Genomic DNA, 14,692 nt, shown 5'->3' on the forward strand with positions numbered 1-14,692 from the left:
ATTTTTAAGGAGGAGAATGAGAGGAGTTAGAGGTGGAGTTCTTTTTTCTTGCCAGGGATAAAAGTTTTGAAGCAGCAGCGAGCTCCTCCAGACGGAAGCTGACACTGATACTACACTGACAATAACTCTATCAAGTCAGCCACGATATATTGCACTCAATGCAGCAGTAGCTGAGGATTTTTTCTCTTTGACGCAACACAAGTGATTTGCACATATTTTAATTTGGCCTCCTTATTGGTATTTTTTTTTACCACTTGTATGCACATTATCGTGACAGTATTAATGTTTTTTTAATCATTTGTGACTGAATTTCTTCAGTGACAATACACTAAAGGCTGAGAAGTAACAAGCAGAGTGAACTAGAATACAACAGAGGCCAGTAAAATGCAGGATTATGAGGCATCCATCTCATTTCTTGGGACGTGGGGCCGGTTTCAGATGAAAGTCTTCTTTTTGCTGTGTGTCACCTGTCTTCCTGCCGGGTACAACATCCTGTCTGTCATCTTTCTGCTGGCTACCCCCCCACACCAGTGTTACATCCCAGCACACAGGAACCTGAGCCAGGACTGGATGCAGGCCAGCATCCCACTGCAGGTAAGAACTGAATGATTCTGGATGTAATTCACAGAGTAGTCAAAAACAATCACTCATTCACACACAATCTTTATAGTCATCTGTGTCATTTCTGTCAGTGCAGATGAATTTTACCTGTTTACACAGTTGTTGTGGGTCTGATGGTTGCTGCTAACAAACATGACAAAAGCCCTTTATTCTGCCCACTGCTCCTCTGCTGTTTGCAGCTGTAGTTGAATTACTTTGTTGTAATATAAGCGTGAGAGAGCCTCGCACTAAAACAGTCAGCTCACCTAAATCTGCAACAAGATATCCAAGTCATTTACCCCTGCTGGTCTCTTGCACTGCACAAGCTCATGACGGTTACTTTGTCAGTAACATGTTGTCCTCACGTTTGTTCATTTTTCTTCAACTCCCACACACATATCAGCACAGAGGAGGTAAAGTAACTATTGTTCGCAAAGCAGTGAAACTGATATTTAAGAAGCTACACATGCAAGATTTCGTTCTCAGCTGTTCTCAATGAAAACTGTTATCAGCAATGAGACAAGGGTGGACGGAGCGCTCAGATCTCTCACAGTAAAACAATGAAAAACTACAGCAGGGGCGTGCAGCTGCTGTTGCTGTTATGTCACACCAGACAATAATTGAAATTGTGCTGATGCATAAATGTAGAGGAAAGAAAATAATAACAATTTAACAATAAAAGTTTAAGCATTCACATTGTGTGTGTGTGTGTGTGTATATATATATATATATACACACACAATGTGAAGGCAATGTGAAACTTTACTTTATATCGGTGCTCTGGATCCAGCTGTGATCCTCACTTTTGTCAGAACTGGTCTAACCTGAACTGATGTAGCCTGCTCTGGCACATGTCACCTCCCTGCTGCTGCAGTGCAAGTTGGCAATAACAAATATATTGTTTCCTGCTCAACAGGTGGCCGGGCAGCTGGAAAGAAGCAGTTGTAGCCGGTATGAGCTGGACCTGGTGCAAAACCTGTCTGAGCTGGGAATCAGACCCAACCTAGGCCAGATCTACAACTATTCTGCACTCGGAGCAAGCGCAGGGGTCATGCTGTCCAGCCTGAAGCAGGAGGAGTGCAAAGATGGATGGATCTACAGCACAGAGCACTACGAGTCGACTGTAGTCACTGAGGTACTGTTACTGTCTAAATGATATTGTTCAGATCCAAGTCTCCCTGGATCACAAAGGACTTCCTGGTTAAATAATATGTATGTATATATATATATATATATATATATATATATATATATATATATATATATATATATATATATATATATATATATATATATATACTTCGTTTCCCCCCCATTTTCACTGTTAAAGTCAAGTGTCCCCCTCACTATTTTGTATTAGTGTTTATATTGGAGCACATTTAGCTGGGATGCAATCTGTCCCGAGGTTATAACAGTTAACTAAAATGTAACAACAAACTAAAACTGGAAGGGTAAAAAAAACAAACATTTTAGTTAACTAAAATAAAAATAGCAATTTAAACGAAAAGATTAAAACTGAAACGATTTTGTGAATTTGGAAAATGAACTAAAATAAAAAAAATCTTAGTTTTATCTTAGTTTGTTATTTAAAACTTGCCTGATGCAGTAGTCATGGACATGTTTATTGAGACTCTGGATGTCTTCAAGACTGTTTTCAAACAGTTCTCTGTTTTTATTGAAACATTTGTAATAATTTTTCTAAATCTTGCCCTTTACATATGCCCTCTATACAATAATAACTGAAAAGACTAAAACTGAGACAGAAACCAAGAAAAAAAAAAACTACCTAAAACTAAAAATGCTCGAACAATAAAAACAATTTTGAAAAGTCTAAATGAAATCAACATGAAAACGAACTAGAAAATATAGAACTATAATAACTGGATTTAATGATTTGGCCAGCTTCTGTTTGTAAAACCAGCTGGAGCTTGTTACAATAGCCGCCAGTTGATGGTTTGCCTCAAATGACTGCAGATAGGATAGGAGGAGCAACTCCATCGATGGAACATAGAATAAATAAATAAAGGCAAACATACATAAATAAATAAATAGGATGGCTTAGTAAATTTACGTGTAAATTACAATATTTGAATTTTATTTTTGTGGTGTGTTAAGCCCACACAGTGATTTGAACAAAGTCAGGATACAAATAATGGTTCCAAAGAGACGACTTCAAACAGACAGTTTCAGCCAATAAAAGTTACCTGAAAGCAAAACATCGGGCAAACAGTCAGCCAAGAAAACAGGCAGGAGACATAGATCAGGGCAACTAGGCGATGTAGATGATGAGTCAGTAAAGGCAACATCGAATCCTTTACCACACAGTGATTTATGAGAAGCTTTTGCTTGAGGAAACCCTCTAAAGTTAGCTTAGCCTTATGCCACTTGTGGTCATACAAACAGTGACAGGAATAAGAAATCAAACAGCCTGAGGAGTAAAATCAGGACAGAGAAAAACTGATGTTACAAACCCATCTAAACAAAGCAACATGGATGCTAATGAAGCTAACAGTCTGCACAGGGACAGCTGGAAGACAGAAAGTAGTGCTCTGTATAACTGTGAGACCGAGCAGTGGCCTGCGAGCTTGCTGAGTCCCCTTCCAGTTGCAGGTTACATTCGCCTGTTTGCTTTATATTCCAGTGTACGCGTTCGATATTTTATGCTTTTATGCCTGCTTCAGAATATCTATTTTATTTTATTTATTTATTTAGGACAGTGCATGTTAATGAACATAAATGTAAAAAAAAAAGAAAAAGACATGAATGTAAACATGCCAGATTATAGCCAAAGGCTAATTTCCATCTGTTGTCCTTAAACATAAAAAAAATAGACATAATAATTCATAAAAATTCATCATTCATTCATAATAAAAACTCCATCACCAAACTTACACATACACACCATTCTGTTCCCAAATAAAACATTAAAACTATACAACTCATACATGATCACACACTTGATTTGTCCATAACCCGTTTTTAACCTTTGCCTTAAACAAATTGAGTGTAGAGCATTCTCTAACTGGTTGAGGAAGACTGTTCCACAGATGGCCTCCCTTAACAGAGAGGACGTTCTGCCCAAATGCTGTCCGTCTGTGGGGTATAAACAAGTCTCCTCAGATTGTAGCTCGAGTGGTCCTGTCTGAGCTTTCTTTATGCCTAATGAACTGCTTTAGTGGTGGTGGAGCAAGGGAGTGTAAGACTTTATATATTAAACACACTCTTTTAAGTTTCACTAAGTTATTGAAGTTCAGTAATTTATGTTTTTTTAACACATGACAGTGGTGGTGGGAAGTCGGTTTTTTGTCAAGTAGTTTTAAACTTCTTTTATAAATGTTTTCAATAGTTTTAAGTGTTGTTGGACAAGCAAGTGACCAGGACGTCAAACAACAGTCCATATGAGAGATGATCATTGAGTAAAAATAAGTTTTTGCAACATTCATATTTAAATTATTACGTATATGATTAAAAATTCGATTATTAAATTTAAGTACCTGGGACTCTTTATTTATGTGACTCTTGAAGGATAATGTTGGGTCTAGAATGACGCCAAGATATCTATATGTTTTCCTTGTCTTCTAGTTTAACCTTGTGTGTGGCAACCGGTGGAAACAGCCACTGACCTCTCTCATCTACTTTCTGGGAGGACTTTGTGGCTGTTTCCTCTCTGGACAGCTATCTGACCGGTAAATTTACAGTTCAACAATTCTCTAAAGTTATAGTCTCTAAAGTCTCTAAAGTTAGCATAAATGCAATGTTTTTCATTAAAACAAGTCTGCTAGTTAGCTGTGAGCTAGCTCACACTGTACTAAATAAAATATGTTGCGTTCTTGGATAGTGGTCATGCTAGCTGCTAATGCTTTATTCCTTTTAAAAAACCAAAAACATAAATATATAAAAAGAAGAACATATGTGCTCATGTGGCTGATTGCGCTTTTGTTGTATTTGTGCTAAAGGTTTGGCAGGAAGCCTGTTCTCTTTGGTGCGATTGCCACACTTAGTATCTTCAGCCTTGCTTTGAAATTTGCTCAGTCCTGGGCCGTCTTCGCTGTGCTTTTCTTCATGGTTGGCATGGGTCAGCTCACCAGCTACATAGTTCTGTTTGTATTGGGTAAGTGTGTTCTCTTGTTTTCAGGATACTACTTTCCACTGGCTGCATGCTGTACTGCTGCTTTCTTAATCAAATCTCATTGAAAAATAAACCTTTTAATCAACAACTTCTGCCTCTCGGCCTGGGGCTCGGTCACTCTGGCACAACTGGCTGCCGGCGGAGCTCACAGGCACGTCACTGCAACCCCCCCCCCGGCTTCTGCTCCACGGCTGCTGAGTGACCCCTCATCTGGGGTTCTCCTCAGCTCTTTCTGGGACAGTGGCGCGGCTGCCCCTCTGTTGGTCTTCCTTGGTCTCTTGTGTTCTGGGGGCCTCTGGATGTCTGGAGTTTTGATCTCCTCCATACCTGCTTCACGCCCTGGAGGACGGGGCTGTGGCCCCCCCACACCCTCTAGCAGATCATTACATGAGGGAACCTTTTAAAAACAAGCGCGCTCATGCTCACAGGTGTACACACGGGTGCTCACACACACAAACTACACCCTTTTTGGTTCCTACCTCAAAGCACACTGTGCGCTGTCGATCTTACGTGCTGCACAATAATGTTTAATATTTAGTATTTACTGTTATATTCCCATAGATCATCGTGATGTTGTTTATTATGTTGCTCTTTTTTTTCTTCTGCTTGTTTTCTCTTTTTTCTTTCTCAACAGGTGATCCAGGTGATTGATATATGTATTGTCACGGTTCAGTATTTTGAGTTGTTATGTTTTGGTGTGTTTTTGCATTTTGGATTCTTTTCTTATTATGATGATAATGATGATTATGACTCTATATTTCAGTTATTCTTGTTTAGGGATTAGTTCGTAGGTTTTTTGTTCTCATGTTTATTCCAGGTTTAGTTCAGTGTCTAGTCTGTCTCTCAGTGTCATGTCTGCGTTTTTGTTTAGTGGTGTCCTGTTTCCTGTTTTACTCTGAAGGTTCATGTTCCTGTCTTATGTCAGAGTTTCTAGCTTTGTTCCCCCTGTCTCATTAGGTCTTATTCCTCCCAGCTGTGTTCCCCTTCTGTCTCTAATTCCTTGATGACTTCCTCAGTGTATTTAAGCCCAGTGTGTCGTTGTGTGTCAGATCGTCTGTTATCCTCATCTTGTATTATTGTAGTTTCCCCTATTGTGACACTGTGTTTCATAGCCTGCTTAGTTACTCTGTGTTTATAGTTTTTCCATAGTTCCTTCACAGAGTGTCTTAGCCTTTTTAGATTACACAGTGTTCTCTGTCTTCTTAGTTTTCCCAGTTTCAGTGTTCCCTAGTGTTTTTGTTATGCCTTCAGCCACGATAAAGGCTTGCCTTATTTTGGAAACCTAGTTCTGTCTCCACCGTGTCTGCTCTTGAGTCTACCTCATTCTTCACACCGGCGCACCCCGCCGTGACATGTATTTTTTGTCTGCTTATTTTGTTGGTTTTTGTTTTTTGCCCTTTATCCACGTCCCTCTTCCCCGCTGTTTTTCTTTCCCTCTTTCTTTCTCCCCTTTCTTTTCCCCAGTCAAATCTGTCCCGTATTTAGCAAGTGAAAATAAAATAAAATAAACAATAAAAAGTGAATCAAATGGACCATTACGGCAAGGCTGGGATGGTCCATTTGGTAAAGTAAATCCGTTGGGCATCTTTCTTCGCCTTTAGACAATAATTCTGATGGCAAAAGAGCCAAACGGGACAGGCAAAAACAAAAACAAAAAACAAAAACAACTTCTGCCCTCTTGTGAAATTTCTCCACAGGTTCAGAGATCCTCGCTGGCTCATCTAGAGTTCTCTACGCCAGCATGTGTTTACCTTTCATGTATGTATTTGGTATGATGCTGCTTCCTGGTACTGCCTACTTGCTCAGAAACTGGAAACACCTGTCGCTGTTAATGGCCCTGCCTGGGCTGGCCAGCCTCCCCCTCTGGTGGTAAAATGACCTCACTACACTATCAAGATTTTTTTTTGCTGGTGACATTTTCATAGTTAGACTTAATGGAGAGTGTGCGATAGACAGAATGTTGAGGAATTTGTGTAAATGCGCTTCAGTGTAAAAAGTATTTTAGGTCATTTTCATTGCCTATCATGAGATTTTTCTTTCTGACCGAAAACATGTACGATTGTCCAACACTGATGCTTAAAACCAACATTAAGCTAAATGTGTACCTTAGTGTCTGTTCGTCATCCATCCATCCATCCATCACTTTCTTCCACTCATCCAGATGTCCTTTTGCTTCCTTGTTGGGGGAACCTGAGACAAAAGAGATATGTAATCTCTCTAGGTCTCCTTCATGCTGGGCATGCCTAGAAGGCCATGTTAGATGCTCATTTCTGCAAAACTGGATTTTGCTGTATGAGATCATTAAAGGGGGCAAACCCTTTAAAGTTCAGAAAATGGGTTTGGTGTGTTTGTATTCTTACCCATTCTTTCAGTCACACTTGTTTTCATAGTTGAAGGTGCAAACATAGATAAACTGGTAAACCAAAGTCTTCTGGCTCCACTCTCTGTTCACTACAAAGACCTGACATAACACACATTTTACAAGTGAGCCCACACAAATGCACTTGTCCATCTCATAGTCCATGTTCCCATCACTTGTATTCTAGATTGAGAAATACCCAAAGAAAGCAATAGTTAGTTTGAAGACAAACAACCACCAAAATGGAACTGAAGCATGGTCTCAGTCATCCCAGCCACTTCACACTCGGTTGCAAATATTATAATGAATGTGACCTTCTGATCACATTATCTACCAACGGAGTGGACCCTCATTGCCCCAGCTCAGATCCTGATCATGAATACTGCAAACAGGATTGTAGACTCAAGACAAACCCGCTGACGTCTAGCACACATTCCTGCTCATTTATTTTCAGCATGGATGTTGTATTTCTACTGTGGATCAACTAAGCAAACACTAAATGTGTGTTTGAAGTGAAACTTTATACCTTTCTTTAGCATGACTATGCCATCTACACCTATTTGGAGTACATTTTCACTAATTTTACAGGTGTTCTTATTGTTCTGAGATAAATTCTGAACTTATATATTTCAGCAGCAACTTAATGAATAATTAACACTGTCTCCATCTACTCAGGTAGATGTGTTTTCACCTAAGTGATGACTTGACTGATGAACTGCAGACAATCTAGATTTGTGTCTGTCTGTCCACCAGGCTGATTCCAGAGTCTCCTCGCTGGCTAGTGTCTAAAGGCCGTTTGCAAGAAGCAGAACGCTTGTTAAGGTCAGCGGCTCTGGAGAACGGAGTGGAAGCTCCTCCTGTTATCTTCCTCTCTGCAAATGTAAGGGCTTCTGACATCAACTTTGTTCCACACTGTAAACTATTGTGGCCACTGCAATGACGTTTCTCTGTCACTGTAGGTTCAACAATCTGATAGCAAGAAGGCTGAGACCCTCAATTTCCTGGACCTCCTAAAGGCCAAAAGCATTCGAAGTGTCACACTCATACTTTGGTTTCTCTGGTGAGTTGAACCTTCTCCTCTGCAGGTGCTCTCAGGAACTGATTTCTTGCTAACTACAGTATAGCATAATTGATAGTTTCATTATTCCGGAGCAAGAACATTAAAAGGAAGTAATCCATGTTTTAAAGGTTACTAGGGAGGACATTACTAGTGACTTCTGTGGCCGCCAACATCTCTTTGGACATGCTGACATCATCAGGATGTATTTTGAACCCTTTGAACAGTCAGTGACCTTTCCTTTAGTGCCATTCTCATGAAAACTTGATTTTTTTGCAGTTTTAGCTATTCCAGCCGACGGACCCTGCTATTGCTCATCCTGTAATGAAGCATCCATCATCCATCCAGTTGCCCCTCAAGAATTCACAAGACTCACTCCTCCTCCTACAGAATTGTTCAGAATTTAACTAAACTTACATATAATGAACATCTAATTCTGGGGTGTCAAACATAAGGCCTCAGAGCCAGAATTGGCACTGCAAAGACTACAATGTGGCCCATTGGATGACTTTATAAAATGTGAATGATGGCAGACATTTTGGACTTTTAACTGTATTTTAAGTTTTACAATTTTTCTCTACTGATAAGAGACACCCCCTGTTGTCATTCGTACAACACCCAAGTAATTAAGTAATAGGTAAACAATAACAATCAAAACATAGAGAAATTCCTGTTTTTTCAGAACTAGTACAGAACTGACCGAAAGAGGTGCTTCCCTGGTTCATCCCAGTTCAGATCAATGTGGCTGTATGTGGCCGTCCCTGATCTAATGGGTCTTCATGCAAATTGTTGTCAAGGTTCACATCACATTTGCTGTTTTAATAATCATAACCTGTGAATAGCGATAGATTGTGAGCTGGACAAGTTTCTACGTCACCGACGTTTTGGTTTATTGATATATTCGACATTACAGCGTCTCAGTGATGCTAACAGGATTTAATTTCTCTCTCTTTTTTTAAAAATTTGTTCTCTTGTTGTTTGCAGGCTTTCTACACATGTGACCTATTCTGGGTTGTCATTCAATATGTCTACACTCTATGGCAACCCCTTCCTGAATTACTTCTTGCTGTCAGCTGTTGAGCTACCAGCATACACTGTCAGCTGGCTAAGTGCATGCAGGCTTTCCCGCCGCCTGTCTTTTATCAGCTTCTCCCTGCTGGGGGCGCTAGCACTCTTCCTCATCCAGGTCACTCTGCACAGTGAGTGAGACCACTATAATCTAGTACTCCCCCGTTGCACTTTTCTCACTCTCTTTGTGAACATAATCATTAATTCATCTAAACAATAAATATTTTGAACCCATAATTGTTTGTCTGGCCAAGCCCCAGAGTAACTTTGATTTTCTTAAGAGCCTTTTTTGGTGAGAAGCAGGACTGGACAGGTCACAAGTTCATCTCTGGGCCAATATGCCAGTAGTGCTCGAAAACACTCTTCATCAGATAATACACAAAACTGACACACAGGTACACTGCAAGCCTTTAAAGGCTCTTATCTATATCAGATATTATGACATCAACATTTTGCCTAGCAACCACCAACTACCTGGCTAAAATGACCAAGTTATAGTGCATTTATACTCCTAGTACTCCTTCTAAAAGTGTGTGTACTATGATTTTCACTTCGCGACAATAACATGTCATTTATAGCTTCAAAAGCTTTATTATGCATGATAACCCCCAAAAAACAGACAAAAATCACAGATCAAACAATAGTATAGCATGGGCATTTATAAAATATGTGTAAAATATGCCTTAAATGTTTGCAACCTGCATGCTGCTGTTGGAAAATAACATATATAGAAAATCTGGCCTGGCATTTAAGAGAGGGAAGGCTCTTTGACTATTGGTTAGTGTTTCTAAATAATTTGTTTCCATCCTCAAAAGCTTACGCTCTTTCCCCTCCCTCCAGGCCATCCAGCTCTCACCCTGTTCCTGGTGCTGCTGGGTAAATTTGGTGTTCTGGTTGGCACGGGCATTTTGTACATGTTCACTGGAGAGCTCTCTCCCACAGTCATCAGAAATACAGTGATGTCATCCTGTGCCATGCTCTCCAGAGTGGGATCCTCTATTTCCCCATACCTACTGCAGCTGGGTGAGATATTTGGGTTCAGATTATCTTTAAGGGAAGTCTTGGTGTGTTGAAAATAAGTTAAAAAACAACAACAACCTTAATGCTTAGCTACCTGTCTCTAAACTTAGTAAACTGACCTGCAGGTTAGTGATGCAGTCTGTAGCAGACAAAGACTGACTTCACTAATCTTGTATAATCTGCTTTGGTCTTGTCCGCAGCTGTGTTCTACGAGTTCCTGCCGTGGATGCTTGTGGGTTCTCTCTCACTTGTCAGTGTCGTGCTCTGCTTTTTTCTTCCGGAGACCTTTAGAGAGCCACTTCCCGACACCATCGATCAGATGCAAGCAATTCAGAGGTAAGTCTGTCCAACCTTATGACTGCTCTTACTGAGGGTTGTGTTCTGTTTTCAGGGGCATATTTGAAGCGCTAATGTTCTGTACATTACCACAATAGGTTTGTAAATGAAACAACTCAGATGCAGATGAAGTGCAGACTTTCATTTTTAATTCAATGGGCTGAACAAAGCATTGCAAATGTGAGGAACGAAAGCATTTTAACACAATCCTGCGATCATCCACCACTGTTTACCACTTTCTGTCTTTCTAGCAATTTCTCAGATGGGCGTTTTATCTACTTAATTGATAATGACATAATGAAATAGCCTTTGAGCAAAGGCTCCAATTACTTTTCGTCCCTTTAAAAAAGAGGGTAGCACCTGTTAAATAGCTGAAACCCTTAAACCCTTCACCCAATTTGAATGTGGATACCCATAAATGAAAGCTGAGAGTTTATACATTATGTCCATGTCTATTATATAACTATATTTGGAACATGTTTCAGTAAAAAAATAGAACTTGTCAGTGTCCAAATATATATGGACCTAGCAATATGTAGAAAATATTGGTGTTTTCCATATAAAACAAAAAAGGCAAAAAAAAAAAAAAGCCACAAAGAATCAGCCGTACTGACACAGCTCTTTTCATCTGCTTCCAGATTCAGGTGGCCATGTGCCTTCAAGCCACCCCAGAAGGATGACATGAAATCAGCTAAAGACCAAACGTCTCTGCCTGAGATCATCTGTTCAACGCGCTTTTAAGACTCGGACACAGAAATGAATGAAGCTGCCTTCACCAACACTACCACCAACAACAGAATGTGAAACAAAAGACCTTAGTCCATTCTGACAAGATGGTTGTACTGTTTTCTGTCTCCATCATCTTCAAAGACTGTGAGAGAAACCGTAGAATCTCCAGCAATATAGCAGCTTCTCTCTCCACATTACAGAGCAAGGGGAGCTAATACACAATGAGTGTAATTTTTTTACCTTTTAAAAGCAAAGGGGGGAAAAGTTTACCACGATGAAGGTCTAGTTTAGCGTTTTTCCCTCCATCGTTTAAAACACCCGTGCCTTTGAGATAAACGTTATTGTCAGTCATATGAATGTGAATGTGTTTAAGAAATAAAGATCAGAAAATATACATTTCAGATGAAGATTTTTGTTGCTAGATTGCAATTTTTTGGTTCAGTCCTTGGTTCAGTCCAGCAGGACATATTATCAGAAAATGACATTAAAAACTGCTCAGACACAAATAGCAATTAGCCACTGGGTATGCACTCACCAGCCACTTTGTTAGGTACACCTGTTCAATTGTGCGTTAATGCAAATATCTAATCATCCAGTGATAAGACACCAACTCAGTGCATTTAAGCATGTATACATGGTCAAGACGGTCTTCTGACATTCAGACTGAGCTTCAGAACGGGGAAGAAAGGTGATTAAAGTGACTTTGAAGCTGGTGTGTTGACTAGCTGGTCTGAGTATTTCAGAAATTTCTATTGTAGGTTCTCTGCCTTACAACATAAAGACCTTTGAGTTGGCTCCTATTTAAATTAAACTGAATTGAACAGTAATTGCTGATTTACTGGGATTTTCCTGCACCACCATCTCTTGGGCTTCTAGAAAATGGTCCAAAAGAGAGAAAATATCCAGTCAGCAGCAGTTCTCAGGGTGAAAATACCGTGTTGCTGCCAGAAGTCAGAAAAGAATAGCCAGGCTGCTTTGGGCTGATAGGAAGGCAACAGTAAATCACTTGTTACAACAGGGGTGTGCACAAAAATCACATTGAACCTTGAAGCAGATGGACTACAGCAGCAGAAAACCTGAACAAGTTCCATTCCTGTGAGCTGAACAGGAATCGGAGGCAACAGTTTGCACGGATTTAAAATTGGACATCAGAAGGTTGGAAAACGTATCTTCTGAATCCCAAAACATTTAGAAGATTGGGCTAGAATTTGGAGTAAACAACGTGACAGCAAAGACCCATCCTGTCTTATCTGAATGGTTCAGGCTTGGTAATTCCAAATAAGTGGGTTCAAATGGGAACTTTAAACTGTAACATTTGTGCAGTAATTTAAATGAATCATCTTCACTCCTCTTTCTTATGTTTTGGCAAAACAAAGTACCAAGAATAGAGCTTTTGCACAGCAGTTTTGACACTTCATATGTTTAATTACATTACTTTAGGCTCTGCATAGATCAGAACTGTCATTCAAGTCAACTGTAAGGCCAAACTGTTCAGCATCAGCTTCTAAACTATAACATATCTGCAACTGATGACATGAACTGTACTACAGCACAGCTCCATCTGTCCTCAGTGGCAGCCACAGCCACCAAATTGAAATAACCCGGCATGTATTCTTTAATAGAAACATGTTCCTGGTATCATAGAAACTCCACAACACCACAAATCAACAAACATTTACACAGAGACTCAAGACTTTACCCTTCCTCTTTTAATATGTAATAAGTGAAATGTGAATGCACCTGCTGTACGTGTTTTGTTCAGTTTTAATGAGTAACAGCAGTCACTTCAGCTTCTTATTTAACGACTCCGCAGCAACTCAAATCAATGAACTTTCACACAGTTTCACATAATGGTTAATTCAGAAGTTTGTTCTTCATTGTTCTCACATGTTTCCGTGTGTTTGAAACTGTGTATTGTCTTTTAAAACATAAGGGACAAAGAGAAAATTAAGGATTCAAATTGTTTTGACTACAAAACAGGACTTTATCCTTCCTCTTTCAATATGTGAAACATACATTCACCTGTTTTCTTTGGTTTTAACTTGTTCTACATGTTTTTCTATTTTTTTTTTTTAACTTATTCAGTTTCAAGGTTCTTTATCAAACTTTGTGTGGAAACTTGTTCCTCTTAAAAAATGTTTAACCCACAAATAAAGACTCCATGACAACTCAGATCAATGACCGTTTTATACAGTTTCACATAATGATTAGTTTAGGAGTTCCACATCAGTTTATCCGGGTTTCTGTGTGTTTGAAACTTTTTAACTAACATCCTTCAAAACATAAGAGCAAAGTGATCTTATGTTTATTTATCTAAAATGCTTTTGGATAAATAAGTTTGCCCTTTAATATGTAAATCATAAAGCCAGCTGTTTTTATGTTGTCCTTTAACATGCTTTACATGTTTTTTATAATGAGTAACAAGAGTCCTTTCCTGCCTTTGCAATCACCACAGTAAGAGCTGAATTTCTGGGCTACCTGGCAAAAAAAACATTGACTTAAAAAAAAAAAATCTAGCCTCAAACTGGATAAAACCTTCTCAAATTTCAAGGAAGCGCACTTGTGGGCTCCTATATGGGGGCTCCATTTTCCACCTCCAAAGGCTACCACTCTGTACACGGATGATTCTCTGAATGCGGTGCCCTTCAAATCCTCCAAACTTACTTCAAAGATTCTCAGTTGCAGGAAACCTCAAAATGCATTTTAAAGCCATCAATCGGTAAAAACAAGCGCTTTCTCACTGTAAGATAAATATAAAAATAAATTCAATAAATTTCTTTAATTTGGAAAGAAATTAAAGAAACTTAATTTAACTGAACGTCAGATCTATACGAAATTTAATAACCACTGAAATTTTAGTGCTACTGTATTATTATGCATATTGTTTAACTCCACTATAAAATTCCAGTATTTGCATACCTCCAATTTGCTTTCAACTCTGTTAAGCCCTACCATTTACCCCCCCCCCCCCCCCAGCCAAATATTGTCACAAGATTTTTGACATGAGCACAGAGGAAGTGACAACACCCTGCAAAAAAGTCAGCAAAAGCAGATGCCACTCTATTATCGTACCCATATCTTAAGTTTTCTATTGCCAGGCTGAGTTGATCCGTCTTAACGCTGCAACTGTTTTCACAGGACTCTTTGCAGTTCTGTGAAAAACCAAGCAAAACCTTAAACTGTTACAAAGGAGTTAAGAGTGTAAGCAGCAGCCAAGTGCAGCTAACAAAACACACTTGATTAACTGATCATAAGCAAATGTAAAAACCCCTGTAACAACAGAAGTTTTGGCAGTTTGCTGCCAAAACGTTGTTGCAATACTTTATAGTCCTCAGTCAGAATTTGAAATATTAAAGTCATGAGATTCAAAGTAGAAAAAGACAGAGTATGACTT

The 14,692-nt window shown here is 39.3% G+C and overlaps 1 protein-coding gene across 1 annotated transcript; it reads left to right on the forward strand.

Moving 5' to 3' along the window:
• Positions 1 to 384: 384 nt before the first annotated feature.
• Positions 385 to 12,142, forward strand: LOC308409822 (solute carrier family 22 member 4-like; the record flags this gene model as incomplete). The annotated part of the gene is made up of 11 exons (XM_080902821.1): positions 385 to 594; positions 1,517 to 1,735; positions 4,183 to 4,286; positions 4,557 to 4,711; positions 6,427 to 6,598; positions 7,842 to 7,968; positions 8,048 to 8,148; positions 9,130 to 9,344; positions 10,054 to 10,236; positions 10,434 to 10,569; positions 11,208 to 12,142. The coding sequence occupies 11 exons, from the start codon at positions 385 to 387 to the stop codon at positions 11,308 to 11,310; spliced, it is 1,725 nt and encodes a 574-aa protein (XP_080758947.1). The 3' UTR covers positions 11,311 to 12,142.
• Positions 12,143 to 14,692: the final 2,550 nt, after the last annotated feature.

The sequence above is a fragment of the Rhamphochromis sp. 'chilingali' genome, assembly GCF_963969265.1.
Source record: "Rhamphochromis sp. 'chilingali' genome assembly, chromosome: 14".
Taxonomy (NCBI): domain Eukaryota; kingdom Metazoa; phylum Chordata; class Actinopteri; order Cichliformes; family Cichlidae; genus Rhamphochromis; species Rhamphochromis sp. 'chilingali'.